Here is a 16,863-nt window from a genome sequence, read left to right on the forward strand (position 1 = left end):
CATCCCTGGATTCAGTAGATAATCTCAACTGGATAATGTAGATTTGTACGAAGAGACCCATTAGTACTATTATAATATTTCTGACCATCTACAAATATTTATTTCTGTGTCACTGCACATGGAGAGTGCATTACATTCAATAGAGTCATACAGGTAATGCTATCTGTACATGCTAGCCAATAATACAGTGTTATAAATGTGTGACCATTTGGATGCAGATATTCAGCCTGTCTGCAGTGGATTTCCATCTGGACTCTCATGAGTTTGGGGGAAGTGACCAGAGGAACTTTTGACCCAAGTAGTGTTGATCATTTTGTAAAATAATATTTATCTTTGTGCAATCATCTTTTTGGTCAAGTAAATAATCAAAGTGAAAGAAAGAAAGATGAATTTGGCATTGAGTTTGTAGTTTATTGTTAAGACTTGCTCTTCACAAAAAAGGTACATTTCAAAGTAACATTCCTACACCATGACAAAGTGCATAATTACACCGACTTGTCAGAACGTGTGGCTTTTATGAAATAAAAATCTAAAGATAAAAAAAAATCCAAACATGCCAGAAGCTATATGTGAAGTAGTGCCGTGCAGCCGGGTTTTTTTTAGTCGGTTTTAGTTTGGTTGAACACGATATATTATATGGTATTTATGAGACTGGACACTTTTCAGAGACTTTTAGAGTCGTCTCTATAAAACTACTGCTGTTTCCCATGTTTCTGTGTATATAATTCAATTGAATGAAATGTATTATATAATAATAAAATAATAGCATGTGATGAAATAATAAATAATTTATTATCATCATAATAAAATACAGGATGAGCAAAATTTACTTTTTATATAGCACACTTACTGCCACAAAGAAAAATAAGCTTTTCTGTTCAACTTTAAAATGCTTTCATTTTTAGGACTTAGGACTTAAATGGGATGTACGAATAGCTGGAATCACTGCGCTCTCTAGTGGATGTTGTTGCTATGTGGTGATAGATCACCAGTCAGTCCTGCTACTGGTGCTGAAGATCCACTGAATTTTAAGGAGCTTCCACACATAGTTTTTACAAAGATACTATAGTCCACAATGAGTTGTACGCATTCCAGTTGTAAATGGAAGGCAGCAATGATTCTAATGTCATATCAGACCACAAGTTATTTCATTTAGGGAAATATGTTGGTCAATGCCAGAGAAGGTGAAAGGCGACATGATTTGTTGGTAAGTGGTAAGAACACAGTTAATGCAGTGGGAAATAATAAGAGGGAGACAAAGAAGTGGCTTAGACTAAACTATACAATATCCCTGAAGATTCAAAATGTCAGAGATGAGGCATCTACGTGGACAAAGTGCACCTGGACAGACCAACATAATTTATTGTAACTAGTATTTTATATGATCTTATCTAACAAGTGTGCAGTCTGTAGAATCTGTGAGAGTTTTACATCCTGTTATACAATACATCTGAGCTGTATTTTTATATATGTGCATGTGAGTGAGTGAGTGATTGTTGGCATTAACCAAAGTGTCCTGCATTAACAGATCATTCACAGTCATCAGCTTCCTCTAGATTTGTTTTCTCTTTCTCAGGATCTTTATGCTGCTTTTCTGGTAGCTCCTGGTCTTGTGAATTATTTATCTTGTCATTTTTTTTCGCCGATTTAAGGTAAGCATCTAAGTGCCCCAGAAGGTCAATAGTGTGATTGATCAGTAAAGCCAGCCAGGCCATGCCAAAAAATATCCAAACTCCCAATATGCATCCGTACCAGTCAGGGTAATCACTGTCAGGGTTATAATCTGAAAGGAAGGATATGATGAAAAAGAGAAATTGAGGATATGTAAATGAACTCATGGGACTTTTGTTTTTATAGTTTGTGTAAAAGTGGGTGTGGATTTCAAAACATTACCTGCAACATAATCTCCAAAGCCTATTGTACTGAGTGTGATAAAGCAATAGTACATGCCCTGTGTGTAGGTCCAGTTTTCATATGTTTTAAAAAAAAACATAGGAACCACCATGTAGAGGAATGCCGAGCCGAAGAATGCTGCTAAATGGAGTGACACCAGAACTAATTTCTATGAAATAAAGAGAAACATAATCACAAAAAGGCTGTAAGATGCACATCTTTAACACTGAATCCTGTTTACATTAGAATGTTTTAATTATTTGTTCAAGCTCCTCATTTACATTTATTTAGACTGTCACTTGATCCTAGATGTTAAATATTTTGGCAGGACTGAGGCTTTACCTGGTGGTTGGTCTTTTTAGCAATTGAGGTGCAGAAATTTCTTTCGATTGCCAGCATGTACTTGCCAACTTGGTTGAGGACCACCATGTTAAGTGGGATTCCAATAATGGCAAAAAACACACAAAACATCTGTCCAGGCATCGTATTAGGTGTGATGTTCCCGTAGCCTTTGTAGAACAGAAAGGTACCCATAGCATGTCACAGAGGTAATCAAAAACATACATATTTTAGCTGCTAAAATAAAACAAATAATTATGTAGGCAGGCTAAAAGGCCAAGGCTATACTAAGCCCAACACTGTCAAAAAGATAAGTCATATTATCTGAACTGCGACACAAGATCAAGCCTATTGTACTGTCTTACCAATAGTTGTCACCACTGTAGCAGCAAACACTGCTGAGCTGGTGAACTTCCAGAAGCCGCCAGCTGTGTTGTTAGTTTTCAGACTCATCCCAATTTTAGATATATCCAGCATAAACTGAAACAGAGTCAATGGCGACACCATATGAAATTTCACCATATAGCTTTTTCTTTTAACAATAAAAAAAGCAAACTTTTAAGTCAAAAATGTTTACAGTAGTCTGTTGAAATTAATATAATTTCTTTGCTCAAGTTAGTACCAAGGTACCAATTTCCATTCATTCATTCATTCATTCATTCATTTTCTACCGCTTATCCGAACTACCTCGGGTTAACAATTTCCAAAACAATGTAAAACATAATGGGTAATTCATTTAATTAATTTACATTGCATTGCATACCTCCAAAAATGAGGTACATATCAGTACTACTAGTAACATTGCTGTTCATTTTTGCCTCAAGAACAGCAAACAGTTCAACATAAAATTATTATATTAATGATATTTTACTGGCACACTGACCACATTTGTATTGTTGTTTATCCTTTGTCTGCTTTTTTGTCTTGGCATTGTATTAGTAAATCATAATGTTGATGTAGTGTGTATTCTTGTGTTTTTTACCCAATTGTATTCTGTGGACTTACTAAACGGACCATTGAACAGGAAATGTGTTCAGCTGCATTTAGCCTGGAAACGCACCTTTATTATACATCAATAATGTTGGCAATCCCACAGCTAAAGCTAAACGATAGACCGTATCAATTGTTAAAACTCACAAACATTATTCAATCCCACAGCTGAAGCTAAACGATAGACCGTATCGATTGTTAAAACAAAAATATTATAATATTATTAAATATGCTTCATTAGATTTCAAACCACCCTATTCTAAGAACTAAGCAAGTCATTGTTTTCCCTTATTTGCATTGCAAAGTGCATTTGAAAATCTGTGTGGATGTTCACATGAACACACCAATCTCAGAAACCTATGATACTTGCCCAGTGTTATCATCATCATCATTATCATCATCATCATCATCAACATCATCATCACTATCATAATCAACATCATCCTTTAATGTGGCAAATATGATATAGGACATTGAGTATTTATTTTAGATAATCTGATACCCAATAATACCCTGATATCAGTATCAGACTAATAGAATTACATCAGTACATCATAAACAATCCTTTACTCTAGTCCAACACAGTGAATAAATTTTAACTAATTTGCTCTTCAAAATCAACTTACCTTCTAGTGCCTACACATTTCCTTAAGCAAATACTAGTTTCAGCCGAAACTCCAATAAAAATGTTACACTCCTCTCTTAGTATTGGCTATGTACCTAATTATTAAACTAGAGTTATAAAACCACTGATAAAGTCCTGACCTTGATACTTGTCAGTTGTCAAACTACAGGTCAATAGTAATGTCCCTCTTTATAAATAAGATTATAGAAAATATTGTAGCTCAGCAGCTGTATTAATACTAACTTCAATACAGAAGTATTCTGTCAAGCTTCAAACACACTCCAGGGTTGTGCTTGATGTGATATCAGTGGCAGATGAGAGTGGATCACTATTGTGGCTCCTTTCAGCCTGATTCATCCCGATGCTTTATTTCGGCATGTGTGACTTGCTTCTTGCTGTAATGAACAGTCCCACATGGATTTCCTAAAGATTCACACTTTTCAAAAATAGTTTATGCCCAAAACTTGCTCCTGCTTCAGAGACCTGCTTAAGGATCTTACCTGGCACCATCCAATCATACTGTTGAACTCAACAATAATATTAAACTTAACACTATTTAGAGGTTACAGGAATGTAGTGCACTGATTATGTCCTGTCTAATGCATCCAGAAACACATCAGGTGTTTGTACAGGTGTAACTAGGACTTAATTGTTGCATTTGTGACCTATACAATTATATATTATAGGGCAAGTCGTGGCCTAATGGTTAGAGAGTCTGACTCATAATCCTAAGGTTGTGGGTTCGAGTCTTGGGCCTGCCATGACTCAGGTGCCCTTGAGCAAGGCACCGAACCCCCCAACTGCTCCCCGGGCGCCGCAGCATAAAAAAGAAATGGCTGCCCACTGGGTGTGTGTTCACGGTGTGTGTGTGTGTTCACTGCTGTGTGTGTGCACTTTGGATGGGTTAAATGCAGAGAACGAATTCTGAGTATGGGTCACCGTACTTAGCCGTATGTCACTTCACTATATAAATAAGGGAACCCATTGTTTTGAATGGAAGGTTGTAGCAGGTGTGGCACAAATCTGTTACTGAATCATTTGAGGCTCTTCCTAATGCAATCCTCACATTTGTATCCGGGCTTGGGACCGGCACTGAGAGTTAACTCTTCAGTGGTTGGGTTAGCTCTCTGCCTGGGAATGGAACCCGAGCCGAGGCAATGAGAGAGCGGGATCCTGCAGCTGGACCACCAGCAGGTTCTGCTACAGGTATATTAATATTTTTTTAACTTCCAATGAATACCTTTATGTCAATTCCCTTATCAAAATGATCATGCAAGTCACGTGTAGCATGTTAGGAAAAGTACATCTCCATATTCCTCTGCTTATAATCTAGCCGTTTGCCTGGTAGTATTTAAGCAGAAACGGGAAATTTGCTTGATCTCAGATTAATCCTTTTCTATAAAATCTAGCATTCATAAAACACATTTGAATCTGTATAATATACACTTTTAATAGTTTCAGTTAGCTCATCCTTTTCACAGAAACATACATCTCTTGAGGCTCTCACAAAAATGCCAATTGTTACTCACTAGTATTTGAGTTCCACACTATTGTTTGAAAAACTGTTGCTGTAATCATAATCACTGTCATGTGCTCTTCCAGGACTCCTGTTCACAGTGAAAATCCTTTCAACACACTTTAGCTGTACTCTATTACAACTCTTTACAACTCCTTCTAAGTCTTTCTTCTGCGTCTTTGAAGAGTTCTTCCTCGTCTATTGTCTAAGTACAAATAAAATTCACTTGAATTAAATACAAAGTATACAACAATGCAGGATGTGTGATATTTTCATGCATATTCTATACCTCTATATCTCTGAACCCATCACATTCCCTCAATTCCTTTACCCTGGTTATGGTTTGATAGCTTAGTTTACTTTTTGTGCCATTAAATTAGCTAGCCAGTTAGGTAGCCACAAATATGCTACTGTAGCTTTCAGTTAAGCATGAGGAGAATATCACAGGTAAACCTGAGCAAGATTTCAGTATTTGACTCCGGGTTTACATTGTCATATTTTCTGCAATTTATTTAACAGTAGGTTAAACAATCAAAACATATCATAACTTAATTTTCTAATATTTTGCATCATCTCGAACATTTGCATTTTAGATGGTGAGTATTTTGTAAGACCCATAACCTGTAAAAACGTATATTATAATTAGCATTCCATAGTGTTCTTTATGGAAGTGTTAAGAAATTATTTTACAGCAAAGTTTAATGAAAGTGCAGGTGTATTTTGAAATATAGTGTTGGTCAGATTAAGTTAAGTAGAGCTTTCAACAAACTCACCACAGACTTGCTCTAAGCGTGCTTTGAATTTTGTATATGATCAAAATTATGGTTTTCCAATTATAGAAGCTCAAAATGGCTTCAGAAGTCCACTGTAATGCCTGGAATGTTAGAACCTTTAAACTTAACATTTTTTGAGCTGTTCAGACTTCCAGTTTTTCTCAAATGGATTATCAAAAAATCTTCAAACTTCTTCAGACTTACATATCCTGTCTCCGAATATTCATAATTTAAACTCCAATTGTCAACTCTCTCTCTCTCTCTCTCTCTCTCTCTCTCTCTCTCTCTCTCTCTCTCTCTCTCTCTCTCTTTCTCTCTCTCTCTCACACACACACACACACCCTCTCTCTCTCTTTATATTTTTACTATCAATCTCCTACTATCACTTTTTTCACTAATTCTGTCTTTCTACTAAGGTGTCACTCTCCCTCCATCCTGCATCACTCTATTTGTCATCTATAATCTTACCAGTAACTCTGTCTGTCTGTCTCACGTTCTTTCCGTCTTTCAACCACAAACTATTTTCAAGCTTATGGAACAGATTCAAACTTTGTCAAGGCCCCATCAATGCTTGTAATTAGGAACTTTTTGTCTAAAAACATCATCTAGCCCTGGCTCACAACTGAGTCGTGTGAATTACTAATAAGGCGTGTCAGAGCTTTATGTTACAACCTAACTAAACTTTATACTACAAGAAAAAAGACTGCATTCAAAATTAAACAGGTTACATTGCCAGATCATTTAATTTGTTATGTCTGGCATGTCAGTTTGCTAAATCAAAATGGATCATAGTTGATAGTCTTTCACATTGACTCCCAATTTCTTACATTTATATAAAATTTACAGTATGATGGCAATGAATCCACAATATTCAAAATAGCTTGATACAAGCTGTGTACCACTATGTTGCTGTATGTAAATATAAAAAAGCATGTAATTCACCATGTAAATATGATGCAGCTTGAATAACTGTGGCCACAACATCCAGGATAGTATGGCCAGAAGGATTGTTTGTAGATTATACATTGTATGTGTATTATAATCTATAAAAAAAGTAGGGTTTAAAATTGTCTATGCATGCATAATTATGTTAAGATAAAAAGAACTATAAATCAATAAACCAGTTTTCTGGATTTAATGCTGAGTTTCTTTCTATTCTTTACTTATTCTAGTATATACCTTACCTTTTATTTAACTAAATATGAGTTTTGGCCAGCTGTTAGTACTTTTTAATCCTAAAACACTTCACTCTAATCTATATCCATTATTTTCCATGGATATAGATTAGAGTGAAGTGCTTTAGGATTAAGGTCTATGGTTATAAGCTGTTAGAAGCAAATGAATGGGTTCTTGAGATTCAGTTACCTTATAATTGCTCATTAAGTATACAGCATAATTTAACATTAAGTATGAGATTTTATAGACATTAGTTTATCTGTTAAATTTTCATTTTGTGATCTTGACTCTCTGTCGTGTGTAATTGTATGCAGAGCATATAAACTTTACCCCAAATACTATTGGTCATTTGCATGGAAGTTTGAGTACAGATTTGAGTCACAGGGAGTGGTAGAGTCTATGCTCATTTCTGCATTTGTGTTTTTTACTAATAAATAATAAAACAAACAAACAAAAAAGACTGATTCAAAGAATTCAAAATATTGCATAAGACATATGCTTTCATATATACATTATCATATAGGTACAGACCTTTGTGTTTTCAGTTAAAAAGCAATTAAAATCAATTTATAAAATTTACCACTTTGCTATCAATTAACCAGCTATTAAAATAACCTACTTAGACTACACCAGACGTTCTGAAAATCTAGGACAAGACCTGATCACTTGTGATTACTTCTGTTATATGTCTAAAAATTAAACGGACAATCACAGAGCACAATGAGCTAATGCTGTTTTACTGCTTCAAAATCTTTACAAAAAAATTCTATAGCTTACATCTCCCAGCTCCTCCAGACCATGTTGTCCAAGACATGGATAAACCTGGAGGTACCTTTGTTTCTTCACCTCCAGCTGAGCAATATCACTCATCACCTGGTCCCCTTCAAGCTTCCAGAAAATGACCCCACCAATGAGGACATATGTCAAGTACCCCGCTCCAAGCAACAGCAGATAAAAAAATGTAACAAAATTAGACTGTTTGAAAAATTTTCCAGGCCGTATAGAGGCCATAGTGGCTCCTGAGTTATACTTCCTAGGTTCACCAAATTGTGGCTATTCCACAGTGCATAGGTTTTGGGTGTGGATTTACCCATGTTTGTATGACAGGCAAATCAAGGTACGTCCTTTAAGGCATACTATGCAAATAATGGCTGACGCTGGCTGTGATTTAGCAAGTTACGTAGAAAGGTAACGAGAGGGAGTGGTAAACACTGCCTCTTTAGTACACTTAAAAATGCTATTAAGGTGTGATCAGACAAGCTAATTTAAAAATTACTAATAACACAATTAGCATCAGTGTAAATACATAACAACATGATAGAAATTTTGAACCCAGTTGAAAAACATAGCATAGCAATAAGCGGTATTATCTGTTTCAAGTGTCACCCACATGACGGATTGGTTCCTTTTTGTATATGGTCCCTCTCAAGGTTTGACCATGCTCTCAGTTGTGTTTCTACATATATAGAATTGACTTTTTATATTTTACAGAAAAATATAAATGCGCTTTTAAAAATTATTAAGGTCTATAAGGTTGCTTAAATATTTGGAGATCTGTCCGTGCTCCAGTGGTAAAAATTGTAATCATTTTATCAATCCATTCTCTACAACACTTATCCTACTGGGTCAAGGAGAGCCTGGAGCCTATTCCAGTAGACTAGGGGCACAAAGCAGGGTACACAGGATACCAGGCTATAGCAGGGCATGATATTATATATTGGCCAATTTTTCTTACAAAAAAGGGAAATTACTGGAATAGCAAGACCCATTCATTTGTTGCATTTGTTCCAAAATTTGGATATGAGACCTGTGTTTACGATTTCAGATGTTTTTCCTGATATCTATATCTAAATGAGTCAAATAACATAAAACATAACAGAAATCCCTATCTTTATCAGACCACCAAGTTATTAGGTAAGCATAATGTATTGTAAGTAAATTCAAGTAAATGACACTTCCTTCTGATCATCTTTGGGAGATTTTCTTTGCCAATATTGTTTCTGGCATGCTCATTAGGGATACATTTAAAATTAAAATTTTTAATATATATCCTGAATTTATATATTCCTGTAAAGCTGCTTTGCAACAATGTCCATTATTAACCAGACTACTCTAATAAAATTAAATTTGTCGAGGTTAAATTGTCTCTCTTCTTCTCTCTGAGCACTTTGGGTCACTCTGTAGTGACTGCTGATGAAAAGGAAACACACACATGCAAACAAATGTTCATTTTGACAAGTTACTGAAATTGGGAATATATAACAATAATTGTCACACTTGTGATCTTCAAATATGAACTACTGAACTGAACTACATCCATTTAGCAGACACTCTTATCCAGAGTGACTTACATTTTTATATCACGTTATACACCTGAGCAATTGAGGGTTAAGGGCCTTGCTCAGGGGCCCTGCAGTGGCAGCTTGGTGGACCTGGGATTCGAAACCAATGACCTTCCGATCACACCTTAACCACTGAGCTACTGCATCCCACAATAATATGAATAGCAGTTCAGTAAAATGTCTAACACAATTTGATAATTGACTGAATGCATGCTTATCCTGGATGTAACCTGAGCTACGTAAAAAAATAAAAGAGAATGCAAATACCAAGGCACAACAAGAATACTCAAAGGATGAATGCAAATGCAAAATGCACTACTGACAAACAGAGTGTGAAGATACACAAGTGCTTAGTCATATGACTATTGCCAAAAGAGGATCTGAGCTGTGATCCACACTTTAATTTGTGTGTCTTTGACTCACAAATTACTTTGAGGGTGTATCGAATCTTGGGCCAAACCACTGAGTTCAATCTTAGACATGATTCTGGGCTTTCTTGGAGGACGGGCTTATTGCAGTGCTGGTTTCACAGATTGATTGTGCTTTCAACTGGTTTCACAGAGGATTGATTTCATATAGCAGATTGGAGCCAAAATATTTGGGTTCTGTTGATTTCTAAAGTAAAAAAATTTTAATGTCTGCAACACTGTTGAAACTCCCATATTTATTAATTTGTTAAAAAGCAACGTTTTGACGCTGCTGGATCTTCTTCAGGCAAATGGAACACATTTGTTAAAAAGGGGATATATAGGCCTTGCAATCAACTGACCCACCCTGTGATTTCGATTAGCTCGATTGGGTCTAAACAAGCCTAGTAACCCCACCCTTTATTCAATTAAAAGAACACGTTCATAGAAAAACAGTACAATGAAAAAACCCTGCAATGGAAGAAACAGCTCCACACATACATACAAGCGCCAAAACAGCATGAAAACAACATGTTTTTGAGCTTGTATGTATGTGTGGAGCTTTTTAACAAATTAATAACTATGGGAGTTTAAACAGTGTTGCGGACATTACATTTTTTTACTTTAGCAGTTTATTTTGTCCTGCACCTGCCAGTAGGTGGGATGTGCACACAATTACTTATTTAAGAGATTCTGTTGATTTCTCCCATGCCATTTCTAATTAACAGATGTCAATTGTAAAAAGCACTATATAAATAAATTTGAATTGAATTGAATTAATAAGTTGTTACAAGTCATTAACATGGCATAATTTTCAACAGGTGATGTATGACATCTAGAATACTAAGTACACGTTATATGTACGGCGATATTGAAAAAATCGGCTGAAGTGTACATGTTACACTCGATAACAGCTCGTGTCTTGAGAGTCTTAATCCACAAGGATCAATCCATTCTGATTTGAAAGAAGCTTTTTTCCTTCTGCTTTTCTTTGGGTTGGTTTTCTGGTGCACTCAGACCCTCCTCTTGCTTCCTTACTGAAGACCTTTGCTCATCTCTTGAAGTCACAGGAGGCTGTTTGAGACCGAGGAAATGCTCCATGATCCTGGCGCCTATGTTGAGAAGAAGAGCAAGCCATGCCAGGGCAAAGATGATCCACACTGCTGCTAGGCAACGGTACACAGAGACGTTTTGCTTGTCCTGGCCATTTCCTGGCAAAAATAATATGCCATATCAGACCCTTGTACACTGGTAGACATGTACCTAAAGATTACTTAGGAGACTAAAGATAAGAGGAAACTGGTCATCCTTTCACACATCCAGTGGAGGGATGGAACCATATTTTAAAATGTTTTAAACCTTTCTGACAGAAGAATCATACAGTCTGATTGAGATTAGAGGTCTTAGAAAATAACACTTTAAAAAACAACAACAGCACAAGCAGAGTAAAAGAAAATTCATAGAAAAAGGAAAGACAGAAAACACTTTCAAGCTTAGCCCTCAAGTTTAAATAGGAGTACAGATACGGATATTTGGAGCACCGCAGTGTTACTCACCGACCACGTAGTCTCCAAAGCCAATAGTGCTGAGTGTTATAAAGGTGTAGTAGAAGCCCTCTCCATATGACCAGCCCTCCACGAAACTGAAGATCACCGGTGGGAAGATCAGGAAGAGCAGACTGCCCATGAGCAGGAATAAGGCCACCGCCAGCACCTCTACACACTGCTGCGTTAAAAAAAATCCACATATTCTGAGAAGGAGCTACATTGAAGGAGGTTATATATTAAGGAGCTTCACTGTATGTAACTAAGCTGTATCAGACAGTTGGGTTTCATTCATTCATTCATTCATTTTGTACCGCTTATCCGAATTACCCTCGGGGAGCCTGTGCCTATCTCAGGCGTCATTGGGCATCAAGGCAGGATACACACTGGAGGGAGTGCCAACCCATCGCAGGGCACACACACTCTCATTCTCTCACGCAATCACACACTACAGACAATTTTCCAGAGATGCCAATCAATCTACCATGCATGTCTTTGGACCAGGGGAGGAAACCCCCGAGGCACGGGGAGAACATGCAAACTCCACACAGACAAGGTGGAGGCGGGAATCGAACCCCCAACCCTGGAGGTGTGAGGCGAACATGCTAATCACTAAGCCACCATGCCCTCAGTTGTGTTTATATATGTATATATATATATGTAGTTTTTTGGTGTGACACCATTCATCTATTCATGGTGAAAATGATTCTAATTAGTACTTTCATGTAAAATAAATATCACTTTAAGAAAATAATGTTTTAATGTGAACAATTCTGTCTCAAGTATTTATTTTATGTTATTTAATATAATTTCTTAGTACTTTTTAAATGTCACACCATAGGACACATTTACAGTATTGTTGAGTGAAAAAGTGAAAAAAATATGTGAAAATGAGTGTCCAGTACTATTTTCTGAAACTGCAGTTTTCATATTCCACAAATATATGTATTTTTTCTTAAAAAGTTATGCTTTCCAAAAAAAGTACTTTTTCTTGGTCATTTGTCAACTATATATATACACATAATTGAGTTTTTATATTTTACAGAAAAACATAAATGCGCTTTTAAAAATGATTAAGGTTTATAAGGTTGCTTAAATATTTGGAGATCTGTTCATGCTGCAGTGGTAAAAATTTTTAATCATTTTATCAATCCATTCTCTTATCCTACTTAACACTTATCCTACTGGGTCAAGGAGAGCCTGGAGCCTATTCAAGTAGACTAGGGGCACAAAGCAGGGTACACAGGATACCAGGCTATAGCAGGGCATGATATTATATATTGACCAATTTTTCTGTACAAAAAAGAGAAATTACTGGAATAGCAAGACCCATTCATTTGTTGCATTTTTTCCAAAATTTGGATATGAGACCTGTGTTTACGATTTCAGATGTTTTTCCTGATATTTATATCTAAATGAGTCAAATAACATAAAACATAACAGAAATCCCTATCTTTATCAGACCACCAAGTTATTAGGTAAGCATAATGTATTGTAAGTAAATTCAAGTAAATAACACTTAATCTGGTTACATATTCCTTGATTAACATCACCAAATTATTGGTTTCATACTTTGTTATGCTTTCATCCTTTGTGCGATCGTTTTTGTTCTCCTCTTCAGGGGGTAAAATGTTGGAGCAGAATGTTTGATGCTTGCACTTTCCCACCTATTGAAGTTCTTTGTTGTGTTTTGGATCAATATCTTGTTCAGATTTGTTCTTTCTCCATGTTTTGGGCTTTTCATCACTTTGGTAGAGGTTACTTATAGTTCAACATTTGTGGCCCTGTATTTCTTTGTGAATTGCAATCTGACCTTCCGATTCTTGCTGCTGATGAGCGATTTGCATCTTGTGGTACAATCACTATATTTATGTTCTTTGAATGGCGGACTGTGATTCCATCAACCCTACCCTGTAGAGGTTGTTGGTGACTGTTGTTTTTGGGTTTTAATCAGATCTCCAACAGTGTTTCTGTCATCAGCATTTTTCCTTGGCTGACCTGTCTGGTGTATTTTGTTCCATACATCAGTGGTTTCTTTCTCATATAGGACGTTCCAAATTATTGTACTCGATATGACCAGTGTTTGTGCAATGCCTCTGATTGATTCCACCCCCACCCAATTTACCATTACTTGTGGCTGTGGCTTGCTTTTCTCAAATATTTTCTAAGCAGTACCCCAGAGCCTTGACCACTGAATTTCTGTTGTATTACTCTAAATCTAGACTTTCTACCAAAACCAGGAAAACACTATAAGCTAGATTCTTATATAAAAGGGACGCAAAGGTTATTTGGATGACATCTCTAAAATGTACATTTGTGCTCTGTTTTAGTTTTCCATACTGAACTTTCCAAAATTCCTGTAATGGGGTACCTAACCCAAGGTGCAATGTAATATTTCAACAGTGACTAGGATGACACATTTTAGAGAAAGGCTTTGAGTAAATACCTTGTGAGGCACCATTGACATCATCCTGTGCTCCAAGCGTCCCAGATGAGCTGTGAGGCACTTGCTGAGCTGGTTGAGGAAGGCTAGGTTAAGTGGAATCCCACACAAGGCATAAAACACACAGAAAACCTGCCCTGGGTATGTGGTGGGTGAGAGATTTCCATAGCCTTTAGAGGGAGCACAATATCCACATTAATTCTCACTGTCATAAACATGCCTTTCCAAATTGCCAGTCGATGGATGGTACATGATCAAATAGATATTAACATTTAACTTGCCTATAGTGGTGACAACTGTGCCTGCAAAGAAGAAAGAACTGCCAAAATCCCAGTTACTTGGATTACTGCTGTTTCCTGAAGGGTTCACTCCACTTTCCCTTGCTTCTAAAATCACCTACAGCAAAACATATAGTAATCCAAAGAGCTTCATTGAGTTATCTGGACAATCAAAACATGTTAACGCAAGACATGTATCCATTAGACTTATAATAATAACCTTTACAAACTTCTCCAATGCTGCTCCATCCAGGCAGGTGTAATTAGCCAGAAAGTAGAGTTTCTCCATCTGAAAGAGGTTGCGATTTTGGTTCTCAGCCTCTTTCTCAAGCAGTTGGAAAACAGTGGCCCCTAACAGCAAGTAAGTAAACTGAGACAGGGCCAGCAGAGTGGTCCAGCTGAACCTCTCACCTGTGACCTGGAGCTGAGCCATGTATGCCCACAAGCATGAGAGACACAGAGCCCAGAGATCCTACTGTGGATCAGATAACACTAAGTCTAGCGTGGATTTTGTCCAACCCTTAATACTCCTAGGTTGAAATAAATCTTATGGTCAGACATTATCATGCGCTAAAAATTCTAAATAATTGTTAATTTTTGCTGACAAATCCAACAATTATGTTAAAAAGAAATAAAAAGTATAAGAAATGAATGAGAAAACCCTGGCTCTAAGATGCCCCGATATAGAGGCATGAATTGAGAAGTCAGTCTCTCAGTGGAAAAAAATCCAAAGTGAAGCAGAAGATTAGGATCCGCATGTGAGGTGTTTTTTGTCGTCCTTATTGGTCACCGTAGGTTTAAACGGATGTTTGACCAGGCTTCGTGAAAGTCAGTGGTTCCTGTGACAACGACTGAGCATGATTCCTATAATATGGACATAGAGCTGTCTCCCACAAGCTCATTAATCACTGCTAAAAACGCAGGAGTTGCACCATGTCAGCAGAACATTGGTTAATGTTTCATCTGAAAGCTGCAGGTTGGTCAAGCGCATTAATGCAGTAGCAGAGAGATTAATCACTCTTAGTTGGTGTTATTCCTTCACTTCATACAGCATAACTATAAATTATGACCTTATATACAATATATAAATTCATAATATAATTAGTGTTATAAGCAGGATTTAAACAGCGACCCAGGTTTGGTATAATTGAAATTCAAAAGTATTTATATATACTGCTGCATCAAGTATTCTTAAGCATTCTTCATATTTATGTGAATTATATTGTGTTTATTTTATATGTAGTGCATCTGTGTAGTAGACATTTTCAAACATGCTTTTTTCCAAAACAATAATAACATTTTGCAATAATTGTAAATAAAAATGTAATATTACAATATTACAGAGATGTTGTATTTTGTTAAAGGAGTTTATAGTGGACTTCAACGGAAGCTCGGAGGAGAGAGTGGACAGTTTCTGGTATCTAGGTGTTCACCTAGATCATCACGCAGAACCTGTCATGGTCCTGTCACATCAACACCATGGTGAAGAAGAACCAGCAGCGGCTCTACCATCTCAGATGCTTAATAGACTTTAAACTGCCCTCTTAGGTGCTTTCTGCACTATTGAGAGCATCACGATGGGAGGCTTTCCAGCCTGGTTTGGGAATAGCACCAGACAGGACAGATGAGCTCTCCAGAGGGTGGTGCGATCAGCTGAGGGTACCAACCACACTGAGCTCCCTGACCTGGTGTCTATCTTCTGCAAGTAGTGCACCAAGGCCAGGAAGATGTGAAAGCGAAAGACCTAAGATGGAACACCCAACAATGGACTCTTTTCTCTTTGTGCTCATTCTCTCTGTTACCTTGAAAGTGAACATGAGAATGAGGAGGAGCGTCTTCCCACAGCCAATGCAGGCCCTCAACCAGAAGAACATCCAGAGCCTGGACCTTTTCTGGACTTTTCAAGACTGCCACAACAGCCACTACCACAGCTGGATGTTTGAACAATTGCACGTTTTGCACTACATTTTACGTATACATTCTAAAAGAATATAATAAGATAGATATATAGTTTCTGATATCCTTTTTTTCTTGGCTATTTAAGCCAATTAAAGCATCTTAAATCCATTTAAGCATTTTATTACACATGATACTGTGTATGATTGTGTGTGTGACAACATGTAGCAAATAAAAAATGACAGACAATACCAGGTCATGTGAGAGTGGTGTGGATTATTTACCTAAAACTGCATGACCCATCTGTTAAAACCTCAGTGTGGATTATTTTCTTTTAACAACACAGCCTGAAGTGTTTTAAAAATTTTAATGCATTAATGAAAAGCCCATAACTCTTTTTTAATTGTTTAGAGTTACATTCACAAACAGCTTTGTGCTGAAAACCCTCTTCAGTGAAAATTAAACATAGGAAACATGAAAAATATAGGGATTTTATTTAGAGAGACAGATCGGCTGAGAATGTCACCTTTAGCCTTGCCTTGGATGTCACTTTCCCTACTGGACTCAACGTAGGCGTCAATCCTCCTTTGAGCCCTGCCTTGGACATTTCCCCCCCTACATGGAAGTTCCTTTCACCACTG

General features: G+C 36.9%; 2 protein-coding genes across 2 annotated transcripts; both read right to left on the reverse strand.

The window, feature by feature from the left end:
- Positions 1–451: 451 nt before the first annotated feature.
- On the reverse strand, positions 452–8,333 carry kcnk17 (potassium channel, subfamily K, member 17). The gene is made up of 5 exons (XM_027171998.2): positions 8,090–8,333; positions 2,598–2,712; positions 2,236–2,402; positions 1,894–2,062; positions 452–1,783 (listed from the first exon to the last, which is right to left on the reverse strand). Exons 1-5 carry the CDS (start codon positions 8,321–8,323, stop codon positions 1,530–1,532), a joined length of 939 nt encoding a protein of 312 aa, XP_027027799.1. The 5' UTR covers positions 8,324–8,333; the 3' UTR covers positions 452–1,529.
- Positions 8,334–11,004: 2,671 nt separating this feature from the next.
- On the reverse strand, positions 11,005–15,584 carry LOC113659309 (potassium channel subfamily K member 16-like). Its single transcript, XM_027171999.2, has 5 exons — positions 14,547–15,584; positions 14,330–14,444; positions 14,052–14,218; positions 11,618–11,786; positions 11,005–11,272 (listed from the first exon to the last, which is right to left on the reverse strand). The coding sequence occupies exons 1-5, from the start codon at positions 14,757–14,759 to the stop codon at positions 11,007–11,009; spliced, it is 930 nt and encodes a 309-aa protein (XP_027027800.1). The 5' UTR covers positions 14,760–15,584; the 3' UTR covers positions 11,005–11,006.
- Between the last annotated feature and the right edge of the window lie 1,279 nt (positions 15,585–16,863).

The sequence above is a fragment of the Tachysurus fulvidraco genome, chromosome 12, assembly GCF_022655615.1.
Source record: "Tachysurus fulvidraco isolate hzauxx_2018 chromosome 12, HZAU_PFXX_2.0, whole genome shotgun sequence".
NCBI classification, from domain to species: domain Eukaryota; kingdom Metazoa; phylum Chordata; class Actinopteri; order Siluriformes; family Bagridae; genus Tachysurus; species Tachysurus fulvidraco.